The sequence below is a fragment of the Medicago sativa genome, chromosome 4, assembly GCF_051527215.1.
Source record: "Medicago sativa cultivar Bolivia chromosome 4, Bolivia_mono, whole genome shotgun sequence".
In the NCBI taxonomy this organism is placed as follows: domain Eukaryota; kingdom Viridiplantae; phylum Streptophyta; class Magnoliopsida; order Fabales; family Fabaceae; genus Medicago; species Medicago sativa.
Window position 1 is genome coordinate 83,503,643 of NC_140752.1, and position 13,043 is coordinate 83,516,685.

The window sequence follows — 13,043 nt, forward strand, 5'->3', positions numbered from 1 at the left end:
TCCTCTTCAGATTCAACCACTTTGAGAGCTTTTGATGACTTGCCTTTGGATGGAAGAGCTATTGATTTACTCTTCTTAGTAGACTCATGTTCATTAAGACTTAACTCATGAACTTTGAGAGAACTAACAAGATCTTCGACACTTAAAGTGTTTAAATCTTTAGCTTCCTCAATGGCAGTCACCTTCGGTCTCCATCTGGCAGGTAAGCTTCTGAGAATCTTGCTTACATGATCAGAAGCAACATAGCTCTTCTTTAGAATCTGTAGACCATAAACTAAGGTTTGAAACCTTGAGTACATCTCCTCAATAGTTTCATCATCCTTCATTTTGAATAACTCATACTGATGTACAAGCAGGAGAGCCTTTGCTTCTTTGACCTTCTTGCTCCCTTCATAATTTGAACAGAGAGAAGCAAACATAGCTTTAGCAGTGGATTTGTCACTCATCTTCATGTATTCTGCTTTGGGTATGGCAGTGACAAGAGCTCCTCTGATAATATGATGCTTCTTGTAAAGTTTCCTCAGTTCTGGAGTATGTTTCTTTCTATCCACAGCAGCTCCTTCTTCATCAAGGACTGAATCACCAACACCATCTTCCAGAATATCCCATGATTCTTCATCTAGGCTCATGATGTAACTGTAAAAGTTGGTCTTCCACCAAGAGAACTCTTCAGCATCTCCATTGAACTTTGGAACTTTTCCAATACTGGTTTTCTTACTATCACTATAATCATGTGAAACATTTTTATAGCTAGTATCACTAGAACCAGAACCATTAGGAGGAGGAGTAGTCATGTTTTTCTCAGATCTTTGACTGTTGCACGGTTAAGTGTTACACAACAGACCAAGGCTCTAGATACCAATTGAAGGTGAGAAAAACACAAGAAGGGGGGTTGAATTGTGTTTTAGAAAAATTCTTCGTTTCTCCTAAAAACTGAACACACTGATCAGAAGCTAAGTGAGACAGCTTCTGAAGTGATAATCAGAATCTAAATGCAGCGGAATAAAACAGAGAGAGAGAGAGAAGAAGAACGACACAAAGCAATTATACTGGTTCCTTCCACAATCCGGAAGTAGTCCAGTCCCCCTTGCACTTCCAAGGAGATTTCACTATGAGTAATATCTGATTACAAATGCTCAAGCACACAAGCAAGAGACTTCCAATGCTCAAGCACACAAGCAAGAGACTTCCTTTGCTCAAGAACACAATCAAGAGACTTCCTGCTCAAGCACAACTGCAAGAGACTTCCTAACTAAACAAAATTACACAGAAAATTGTTTAAGGTTGAACACTTGATATACAATCAGAGGTGCTCACAATACAAATCAGATACAGACTCAATGGACTTAAGAATTTCTAAGATATGACTTGAGACACAGAAATTCTAAGTGAATGCAGAACAATTTCAGCAGAGGTTTGGTACTTGTGAAAATCTTGTGAGTCTTTCGTTCAGCGTTCTTGCATTACCAAATCTCTAGGTCTTCACTCCTTTATATAGAGGTGTGAAAGAGACGTTGTGAAATTGCCAGCGCACCAAAGAGTCGTTGTTGAAGCTTGATCTTTCACCAATGATATATTGCCTGATTTGGTTGTTGTCCTATGAAGAACAAATTTGAAATCCATTCCTTATCCAAAGGAACATCTATGCAGGCGAAACCGTATTCTGGAGCTGTTTTCTTGTCCTGTAGCGTGGACACAAAACAGAGTAGTGGAGAACGTGGTTGTACAATTCGTACAAAGTACAATGTCAACGCTTTCGTCCAAATTGCAAACACACGCCTTCAAACACCTTTGAAATGACCGTTGCAAACTCCACTAATCCTTTGTTTGTGTTTTCGAATCCAATAGACAGCTTTTGCATTGATAATTCTTCAATTCTTGATTCTTTGCAAATCCAGTTGATATTCAGCTTCTGGTGAAATGGCTTCTGATGAGGCAGCTTCTGATGATGCAGCTTCTGATGATATGACTTCTGCAGCTTCTGATGACGCAGCTTCTGATGATGTGGCTTCTGGACCTCTTGTCTTCAGAAGCACTATTCTTCAGGAGCAGCTTACTTCAGGAGCGCTATTTCTTCAGGAGCAGCTTGACTTCAGGAGCGCTTTTTCTCTTCAGTAGCAAGTTGCCTTCAGGAGCGTCCAAGCTTCAAATTTTTGTTGTTTCCATAGCTCTTTATTTGCTCATTCAGAACCAATGATGATGTAACTTTATAATTATGGTCCTGTACACTTGAACAAATATTAGCTAGTCCAATTTACAATTTTTAATACCTTGTTATCATCAAAACCCTTTAAGGTTCATTGTTAAACACATTTTGTTCCAACAAATATAACGGTGACGAGGGAATACAAGATAGGAAGGATGAAACAAAACTCCTTCATCCACCTCTATCCAACCGCCTCCCACAACGGTGACAACGATGTCGATGTCGGTGCGTGAATGAACTGCAGAAATATGCAGGAATTGGGATTGTTATGCTCAGCCGCTAAAATATCCTTCCCCTACCAGACAAACACTTGTCTTATGATATGAATTGCACTACCCAAAAAGATGGAGTCCATAGGTGAAAAAACGTGGAAATGGAGAGATGACAGCCACAAGGAAGAAGCTTCTTGTTGATTTGCAGTATCCCACCCAAGTTATTTCAGAGTATTGATGTTTAGGATTTTTTTAATTTTATTTTAAAAATTGAACAAGGAGAGAATAAAGACATGAAAATAAAAGTTTTTTTTTTCTGGGTTTGGATTTTGGATTGGAATATATATGAAGAATGATGAATCTGAATTGTCTGAATTGTTTTGGGTATTAATTTTAATATTTTTTGATTTTTTTATATTTTTAATATCTTTTTTAATTTATTTAATTTATAAAATAATTATGTGGCATTTTTTGTTTTTTTAATTCATTATTTACACACGTGGCATGCCACACAGGCGTTGACTTGGTCAAAATTGACCAAAAGGACCAAAGATGCAAAGGGGCTAAATCTTAGGGGGGCAAAATTGTAGTTTTTGTACTTAGAGGGTCAAAATTGCAAGTTTTTGAAAGTTAAGGGGGAAAAGTGCACTTTAGCCTTTTTTTTTATAGTGGCCGGGTTTTGAACCTCGGACCTGTATATATTGTCATATCAACCGAGGTAAATTCACAAGTACTTCGACTTTGCTTTTTACTCTTCCTAAATTACTATGTACATGGTAAAATACAGTGAACAACTGATAATTTAGTTTATACCGGTTTCGTTAATATGAAGTTATAATGGATAAAGTTATACTACCTTCGTCCCTAATTACAAGACCCTTTTGAGAATTTTTTTGTCCCTTTTTATAAGACTCATTTGCTATTTCCAACTACATTAATTATTTTTTTACATACATGCCCCTATTTATTATACATCTTTTTCTTCAATAAGCAATAAATAACATGTTGAAAACATAAACCAACCCTCTCTCTTAAAGGATAAAACTGTAAAACCAATAGTAATTACAAACATATTTAATACAAATATCCACTATCTTAATTCCCGTTATTTTTTCAAAAGGGTCCTATAATTAGGGACGGAGGTAGTAATAGATAGTTAATAAACTAATTTGTAGTTGATGACATATAAGTTAATTGATTCAATTTATAGTATTTGATAAAATTAATGATTAAACTAACTTAACAACGTGAAATGACATAAAATATATATATTTAATTTAACTTTTAATTTTTTTCGATTAAAATTACATAAAAACTCTTTGAATTTAATATCCATTCACCTTGATCCTTAACCGCTTCCAAGACATCAATTAAATGACTCCAAGCCAAGACTTTGTACATCCTTCGCCATTCTTAAATATTTTATTATTTTGATCCCGCCAAATGTGTGGAATATCACACATCTAACGACTTACATTACTTGTTCATGGCGAGTGACTTCCCTTACTCACTCACCATAGACTTAGTCTTGCTTTGCTTGTTGGTTGTTTAAGATGATACTCGCATAAATCCGCTCATGTGACCTGTAACCCAAAAAATTCGTAGAAGGAATGGGCGGAACTGAGTCCTTGAATATCACATGCGGGTTGGGCCATATCGGCATTCTGTGTCTGAACCCGCACGATGTCTACGCCTAGCTCCATCTTTCTTATGTTGATCCAAATTTTCGTGTACACATGACCTTCTAAATTATTATTGTGGTTTCATAATTTCATGGCCTCAAAGGAAGTTATGTTATATTACTCTTTGAATTAATGATTGCTCTTATGGCAGGGCAAGATCATGTTTTTGTGGGATTTCAAAAGTACAATCGATGACAATACTTCCTTATAATCTTCATTTATTTTAGACTTAAATGCACTCTTGATCTCGTATTTTAATTAAAATGAATTTTTGGTCTTTCTATTAGTATAAAAGAGAAATGCTAGTTGTGAGGCTAATATGTAAATTTTGCATTTAAAAGTGTTAAAAAAAAAAGGATAAGTTCAACTTTTTAATAGTCAAAAGTCTGTTGTTTTAAAGTAAAAAAATTATTTTAGCATGACTTTTTTTATAAAATCAGCTTTTTAGCTCCTCTTTTTACGATCTTTGGGATTTTTGTCACCTCCACTTTTTTTATGGTGGGATAGTGATGAGTTGGATAGAAATAAATTCATGTAGTTGGTAAATATCAATGTCATTATTTTGTAATTAAATTATTTAACTCTATTAAAAATTAAAAAAATTCAGATTCAGGTCCTCCTCTTCGTTTGTTCCTCTTCTTCACCTTAAATAAGCCATATCCTTCAAAGCACTTCAATGTGATGTTGTTCAAATTCCCTCTTTCGTTCCCTTCAATCTGTGCATTTGAAGCCACTTCAGAACAACAACATTCCATCTTCACGCACTACTTTATAGGAAATTTCAAACTTTGAATAAGTAATGAAATTGTGCAGAAAAAGGAGAACAGATGAAAAATATGAAAAATGGAAGAAGAATAATAATTGGATCTGTAAACTAAACATCACTCATAATAGAAGTTTTAATTGAAAAAAAATATGAAGTAAAATCACTCATAATGAATTAAGTTTTAACTGAAAAAATATAAATATGAAAAAGGGGCATTCCAAAAGTTTTAACTGAAAAAATATAAATATGAAAAGGGGCATTCCGAGAATTGAACTCGGGACCTCTCGCACCCTAAGCGAGAATCATACCACTAGACCAAATGCCCACTGATGTTAAGTTATGTTAATACATGATATATAAATATACACAATTATTTTAATTTTAATTCTAAACACAATTGTCAAACCTATCATCAGCACCAGCACCAGTACCGTAAAAAAATCGTTGGTAGTATATTCTAGAAATCATTATGTTCCACTAAAAAATATTATGTTTTTTTTTTTAAGAAACTAAAATGAAATTATATAACCAAACCAAAAAGCGATCCCCAAGCACAAGGTGTGCCTAAGAAACCACTACCGTGATACAAAGTCAATATACAATAGCGGTCACAGAAACTAGCCAATATCCAAACAAGCTAAAGGGCTCGACCACCACCTCTGGTACCAAAAACAAACATGGCATTTTTTGCCTTCAACCACCCTAGAGATAATTTGATTTTATCTAGTAGACGGGGAACAGGGGTTACAATAGTATTGAACAAGCGGTTGTTTCGTTCATTCCACACAACCCAGGTACATAAAAGCCAAACAAGTTGTAAGAACGAACGTATAGCTTTACCACCACCTGTCATATGAATAAATTGAACCAGATGATCGGAAATATTATGTTAAAATATAATTTTGATCTATAGAATGGTTTTCCTGTGTATGACTTATAAATTTGGGATTACTCAGACAAACTTAAAAATATTAAGATCTTAGCAAGTGTACAAAATTTTATTTGGACAAAAAAATCAACTTGCTCTCATTCAAATCAATTCGAAATATAAATGTTAAACTTATAAGATCATAATATAACAGTTAAAATATAACCAGATATAAACGTTAAACTTGTAGGATTCCATAATAAACTTCGGCAAAAAAATAAATGTAGAGGAAGTACAAAAAAAGACGAGTTCACATACTCAACTAAAAGTGACCTATCATAAATTTAAACATCTTAGATATATACATCGATATATAGAAAATTATGAAGTCCAACTTAAGTATGAACAAAAAAAAAATTAAAGAGTTTAAAATTGTGTAGATTTTGAGTTTATTGGTTCGAACTTTTGAGCACAAGTCTCCACACCTGAAACACAAGCTGGCTTACTATGTATCCACACTCCATTTGGGCTTGTGGAATAACAATACAATCAATCAAAGAAAATTGCTTTTTTGACAAAGAATACTTCCAATTGACACATGGAAATGACCTTAATGCTCCCAGCGGTTGTTAACTGCCGCTGGAAAAAACGTCGGTAGTTAACTACCGTTGAGTGCCAGCGGTTGTTAACTACCGCCGAAGTTGAATGTAGCGGTTGTTAACTGCGGCTACGTGCTTAACATTTTCCAGAAACTCATTTCCATCTTCCTTATTTTGTGTCTTTCCTAACCAATTTTAACTTTCATTTTCATCTAAATTTTTTATCAAATAACCAATTGAAAAATCTTCTAAAATTTTCATCTAATAATACCTAAACATATTCATCCAATATTTAACAGGAACATGGTAAAATTAAAACGCAAGAAATAATATAAAACGAACGTACGTATATGTCATAAAAATAGGAAAATGTACGGAACATGTCATAATAATACATCATGATCATCATACTCAAAAAATACATAAAAAAATCCTAATACTAATCAGCCCTGCCTACCCTGCCTCTGCTGCCCCCTGCGTCGCCTGAAAATCTGATAAGTAAGGATAGGCTCAGTAGCACTAACTATCCGCAAGACCTCCTGGACAACCTCCTCTTTGGTCATCTCGCCATGCCTGGCCGCAATATCTCGGGCTATGTGAGCCACATCCCGGACGATGGTCAGTGTGTCAGGCATCTCCCTGGCATGCTCCTCCTCAATCAGCTGCTCCACGTTCGCTAGCCTGGGAGGGGATCCCTCATCAGGTGGGAGAATGCGAGGGTGAGAGACTCTGGCATACCAAGCCATGTAGCCACGAACATGATGCCATGGTGTCTGACACCCATCTACCCAACCACCTACTAACCATGCAGCAACGTCCATCAACACAGTAGTCAGCATCTGTGTAGGCACTTGAGGGACAGCTGATGGATGTCTGGGAATGTCCTGGACAAAGGAGAACTGCCTCTTCACCCGCTCAGGCAAATGACGGTACACCCTCTCCTTCCCGCACATGAGCCATCCAGAGTAAGTGCACAACATCTGAAATGGGTGGACGTCTCTGCGATCACCATAGGTAGAAAACCTGACGTCATCCACCTCCATGCGATCCAGACGTAAGCGGTAATGGTGCACACTCGTATGGCCTTTGGTAGTGAGCCATCTCCCAGCAACTTACGCTACCTAATTTTAATTAATTAATCACTTACGCTACGTTATATTAATTAAATCACTTACGCTACGTTATATTAATTAATTAAACAACTTACGCTACCTAATTTTAATTAATTAAATCACTTACGCTACGTTATATTAATTAATTAAACAACTTACGCTACCTAATTTTAATTAATTAAATCACTTACGCTACGTTATATTAATTAAATCACTTACGCTACGTTATATTAATTAATTAAACAACTTACGCTACCTAATTTTAATTAATTAAATCACTTACGCTACCTAATATAATTAATTAAAACATTTAAAGAATTTTAAACACTTACATTATTGTGGTTCACCCAAAGAGGGTTCGCCACGTGCCTCGCATAGTCGGACAACAATGCCAAGGTCTGAGGTCCTCCAGAAAAGGGAGCCTCTCCAGCAGGATAGGGCGGTATCCGCCGAACACGACCACCTCGTCGTGGCTGAGGCTGACGCTCAAACTCACCCTCGGGAATAACATTTTGTGCCTCCATATAATCTGCCACAACATCCTCTGGCACCCTCTCATCATCTCCCATCTCCTCATCCTGTGCCTCGGCCTCCGGCGGCGGCTGATAAAACATTCTCTCCTCCTCCATCCGATCATATCCAGCAAAACCCTCATCCGCATACCCAGCATAATCATGCGCTGGTGTCGGATCAACCACCTAGGAGGAGTCATCCACATGTGCCTGTGAGCCCTCTCCATGTATCATCGGGTCCCTGCGCCTCCGAGTCTTAGGGACATACGGGTCATCAGCCCTCCTTTCTCTCCGAGCACTAGCGGTACTCGCCTCTTTACCTCTCTGCATCCTATCCTCTCTAATAACCCGCTGCTGCTCATCCGTATCCCTAGCCATATCTGTACAAAACAAATTTTAAAAAACATATTAATATTAGTTCTATCAATTTAGAGAATGCATGTACTTCAAAGAAAATTTAGAAGTACACATACACATATTTTAAAACATCTCATATTTACACATACACATAGTTAATAATATATTGAATCCGTAACAGAACATTGTACATATACATGCATTACTCATAGTAGTTTTAAGTTCTTTATAAAAATAACTAATAACCAACACTAATAACCAACACTTACGCTAATCTCAATTCAAAGCCAACTCATAAACAACTCATAACCAACACCAACACTAATCGCAATTCATAACCATAATACCAGATACATATATACATTATTAAATTTAACATATTTGGAAAAAAAAATCACAAAAAAAGCAAGATTATTTCACTTAGGCATTTCATCAAACACCTTAAGTGCATTTTAAAATACTAGCACAATTAGTGTTAATTCAACATCAAATTCAACTACATTGAACATAAACCTACTCTAAACAACAATGCCAGCATAACCAAGCCTAAACAACATCTAATTTTATCATAATTTCCAATTTTCATACCTAACCTAAACCTAACCTAAACCCTAGACATTTTGCTAAAATTATGAAAACTAACAACCTAAACAGCCTACATTACATGTAAACTAGACCAATGACCCGTGCTACCGCACGGGTCCAACCACGTAAAAGTTGATCGGAACAATAAAAATAATGTAACCATACATTGACGATAGAAGTTTTATATCATACATAACAAAATGAAATGGTAGCGTAGATAACAAAAAGGTTTGAAACTCAATCGTATAAATCACTGGAATTGAAAAAAAGCAAAACAACAAAAAAATTAAAATATATATTATATAGCGCCAATAGGTTAGTTTATAATGGCTAGATGTATAAATATGACCTCAATATATAAATAGAAACTCACTTACGAGTACATCGCCGAATATCGCACCCTTTGAATCGAAAATCTGCACAAAGTTATAGGGAGAAGACAACTCTTTATAGAAAGTTTTTAATGTAAATGACAATTGTAAATCAATTGGTATTAATTCCTATTAATTGCAGCTATTAATAGCCTTAACCGCGTATTGCTTTGTAAATACTCACAACGTTAATTCATGGACATTCTTGCTTGCACCGCGCATTGATTTATAGAAAGTTTTTAATGTAAATGGCCCTTGTAAATCAAACGGTAGTAATTCCTAATAATTGCAGCAATTAAAAGCATTAACCGCGTATTGCTTTGTAAAGTCATAAGAAATAATTCATGGAAATTCTCACTTGTACCGCGTATGGCTTTATAGAAAGTTTTTAATGTAAATGATCACTGTAAATCAATTGGTAGTAATTCCTATTAATTAAAAGTTTTAACCGCGTATTGCTTTGTAAAGTCATAAGAAAACGGTTAGGAGGATTCTATAAATTTCTTGTGACATTATATGAAAAAAAATATACATTTAAAACGTAGTAGACAATTATATGTTCGTGGGAAGGAAATACTACAGAAATCATCTTCGAAACCTGCAGCATGTTGACAAAGGTATCTGTAGTAATGCTACACCCCACCTGAGAGAGGATATATGCAAAACGATTAATTTTCACATAGTTGTGATTGCGCAAAAATGACTGAAATGTTTAAAAGTTTACTTTATGAAAAAACGATTGATTTTCATATAGATGTGATTGTTTCAGGGATCTGTAAAAGTTTTGACATGCTAATAATACGACATTGTATGTATTTCAAAAATATTAGACTTCAGAAACTACTACTAAAAAGTGAGCATCTACAAATCCTTAGTCGTCGAGTCGAAATATGCTTTGAAAAATATATATTTTCATAGTTATAGCCTAACTATAAATTTCAAATTGGATCCATGCCATTTTTGACCTATTAACAGATCATATATATTACTTGATAAATTCGGTAAATATAACTTGAAACAGAATTGTTGCTAGATAAATTTGGTTGCTAGAAATGCCGAATTGTAAATATACTCCATAGATGCTGTTCGGATTACAAAACCATAAACGAAAAAGATAAATACTCAATCTAAGTAGAAAAACACAGAAAAGAAAGCAGATTAAAATTGTTCAACTTTCATAGAAACTCAATATTTGTCTGAAGGTTCAACTCATTATTTCGCAGAGAAACGCAGAAAAGACCGCTGAAGAGAAACTCATTATTTTTCTTTTGGCTCAACTTTCACACGAACCATTTTAGTTGGTTTGGTTATAGATTCCTCCCCAATTTCTATGACACCACCTCCAGCTGAAGTATTACCATCAGAAGATCTCTTTCTTTCAGATGTGGTTGACGGAGTTCCCAGTTTGTTGGAGTTGCTGCAAGAATCATCTAACTCAGCCAAATCCTAAAAGGAGAATAAAGGCATATCAGGATGATATAATTCGGCCATCAGAATGCTAAAAAAGCATAAGATCAATTAGTCTGCTTATAAATTTATCACCAAATTACTGGCATCACTACCCAGCGCAGTCAACTCTAATTCCTTATCAACACCATCATCATCAGTTGAATCCTGTTAAAAAGATAGTTTCTTCCGTGTCAAAATTCTAATATATAACGACATGCGCAAGAATCCATACCGATATGATAGTACAAAAAAAAATATAAACAAAAAAAAAACCTTGAGATTGTATTTCTTGATGAATTCATTGATGACTTCAACATCATCAGTAGCCCTTTTGACACCATATTTCCTCCACTTCCTATTGATATTACCATCACTAACCTCCACCTTAAAGAGCATTTTTTTGTCCACAAAAAAGTTGAAATCAATAGGATAACCAATTGACTTGTTCTCAGGCTGCACCAAGCAAATGGGAGTTTGTAGTGATTAGTGTTGACTTGAATCTGCGTATAAAATATAAAACTAAGAATAAGAAAGCAACCTTGTTAATTTCTGTAATCAAGTCTTGGACATTCCTTCCTATGAACTGGGTGACAATACAATCAAAGAGAACAAATGTTGTCGAGCCAGAATCATCCATGACAATGACATGCAGCTTGAACCTACAATGGATTGATTAATGATATCAGTTATAATCCAATTTAATTATTTTCATTGATATGTTTCATATAAAAAGCGGCATATTTACCTCGAAACAACGCTTTTGCATTCCTTGCATCTTTTGTAAGATAGTTTTCCATCAACCACGGTAACCAACAATGAATACATCAAAGGCAGCGATCATATAATTGATTAGGAGGGAAAAAAGGGGGGTGATTAGGGCACTAATTGGCATTAACTACGATTTTATTCGCTAAATGAATACATACGATATGATTCCCTAAATAGAAAAGTTTACTAATCGTTGAGAGTTATGGTGATTTGATTGGAATTAACTACGATTTTAATGGACATTATGACGCATCTCTATGAGATAGGAAATTAGTAGTTACGATTTTATTTGCATTATTTGCATTGATTAATGAATACATCAATGGCAGCGATCATATAATTGATTAGGAGGGAAAAAAAGGGGGTGATTAGGGCACTAATTGGCATTAACTACGATTTTATTTGCTAAATGAATACATACGATATGATTCCCTAAATAGAAAAGTTTACTAATCGTTGGGAGTTATGGTGATTTGATTGGCATTAACTACGATTTTAATGGACATTATGACACATTTGTATGAGATAGTAAATGAGTAGTTACGATTTTATTCGCTAAATGAATACATACGATATGATTCCCTAAATATAAAAGTTTACTAATCATTGGGAGTTAGGGTGATTTGATTGGCATTAACTACGATTTTAATCGACATTATGACGCATCTGTATGAGATAGGAAATGAGTAGTTTGAAACATATCATTTGAATCAACGGCTGAGATTAGATTAGCAAGGAATTCACATCAACAGCTAAGATCATATAATTGCTTAGGAGGGAAAAAGAGGGGGTGATTAGGGCAAACATGATAGCTTGGCAACTCTAGCTTTTATAATAAAGGATAGGGTGAATTAGGGCAAACATGGTAGCCAAGCAAGTCTAGCTTTTATTTTTCGTGACCAATTGATATAAGTTCGTTTTAATGGATGTTTATGATTTTTTTGATTAGCAATTAGTGTAGGGGATTGTTGAATGAATTGATTAGCATTTAATACGTCTTTAATTGCATTAACGAAGTTATATGAGGAAACATTTTTAGAGTTTGAATCAACGGGTGTGATCAAATGTGAAAATAGAGTTTGAACGGGTGAGATTAGAGTAGCAATTAATACTTGTTTAGGAGGGAAAAATGTTAGGCATTAGGGCAAAATATGGTGAATTAGGGCAAACATTGTAGCCAAACAACTCTAGCTTTTATAATAAAGGATAGGAAGAAAGTTACTTACTTGTGTAATTACTTGAAGAAATTTGCTTCTAATCCGTGCAATTGAATGTGGCGTGAAGTTGGGTTTGTGTTGGTTTGAATATGCTGTCTGTGTTGTTAACTTGCTGAAAGTTTTCTGCGTTCTTAACATACAGAACTCAGCGGTTGTTAACAACCGCTGACACTCAGCGATAGTTAACTACCGGCGTTTTTTCCAACGGCAGTTAACAACCGCTGGGGGCATTAAGGTCATTTCTATGAGTCAATTGGAAGTATTCTATGTCAAAAAAGCAATTTTCCCAATCAAATACAGAATTAGATGCATATGCTGCATTTGCTATCAATAATTGTT

The 13,043-nt window shown here is 35.1% G+C and overlaps 2 protein-coding genes and 1 non-coding gene across 3 annotated transcripts; all 3 read right to left on the bottom strand.

Annotated features, from left to right (window-relative positions):
- Nucleotides 1–5,119: 5,119 nt before the first annotated feature.
- TRNAP-AGG (transfer RNA proline (anticodon AGG)) lies at nt 5,120–5,191 on the bottom strand. The gene has a single exon. It is a non-coding gene; the product is annotated as a tRNA-Pro (tRNA).
- Nucleotides 5,192–6,776: 1,585 nt separating this feature from the next.
- LOC146932831 (uncharacterized) lies at nt 6,777–7,376 on the bottom strand. Its single transcript, XM_085707786.1, has one exon. The coding sequence runs from the start codon at nt 7,374–7,376 to the stop codon at nt 6,777–6,779; it is 600 nt and encodes a 199-aa protein (XP_085563912.1).
- Nucleotides 7,377–10,330: 2,954 nt separating this feature from the next.
- LOC146932832 (uncharacterized) lies at nt 10,331–12,086 on the bottom strand. Its single transcript, XM_085708010.1, has 5 exons — nt 11,465–12,086; nt 11,258–11,378; nt 10,993–11,172; nt 10,833–10,884; nt 10,331–10,716 (listed from the first exon to the last, which is right to left on the bottom strand). Exons 1-5 carry the CDS (start codon nt 11,542–11,544, stop codon nt 10,706–10,708), a joined length of 444 nt encoding a protein of 147 aa, XP_085564136.1. The 5' UTR covers nt 11,545–12,086; the 3' UTR covers nt 10,331–10,705.
- Between the last annotated feature and the right edge of the window lie 957 nt (nt 12,087–13,043).

Bases quoted from the DNA above. Each gene is read 5' to 3' on its own strand.
- LOC146932831 (XM_085707786.1), bottom strand. From the start codon at position 7,376: ATGGAGGTGGATGACGTCAGGTTTTCTACCTATGGTGATCGCAGAGAC.
- LOC146932832 (XM_085708010.1), bottom strand. From the start codon at position 11,544: ATGTATTCATTGTTGGTTACCGTGGTTGATGGAAAACTATCTTACAAA. The intron at 11,379-11,464 runs GTAAATATGCCG...AATCCATTGTAG, and splicing joins TGCAAAAGCGTTGTTTCGAG to GTTCAAGCTGCATGTCATTG. The intron at 11,173-11,257 runs GTTGCTTTCTTA...TGCTTGGTGCAG, and splicing joins TGATTACAGAAATTAACAAG to CCTGAGAACAAGTCAATTGG.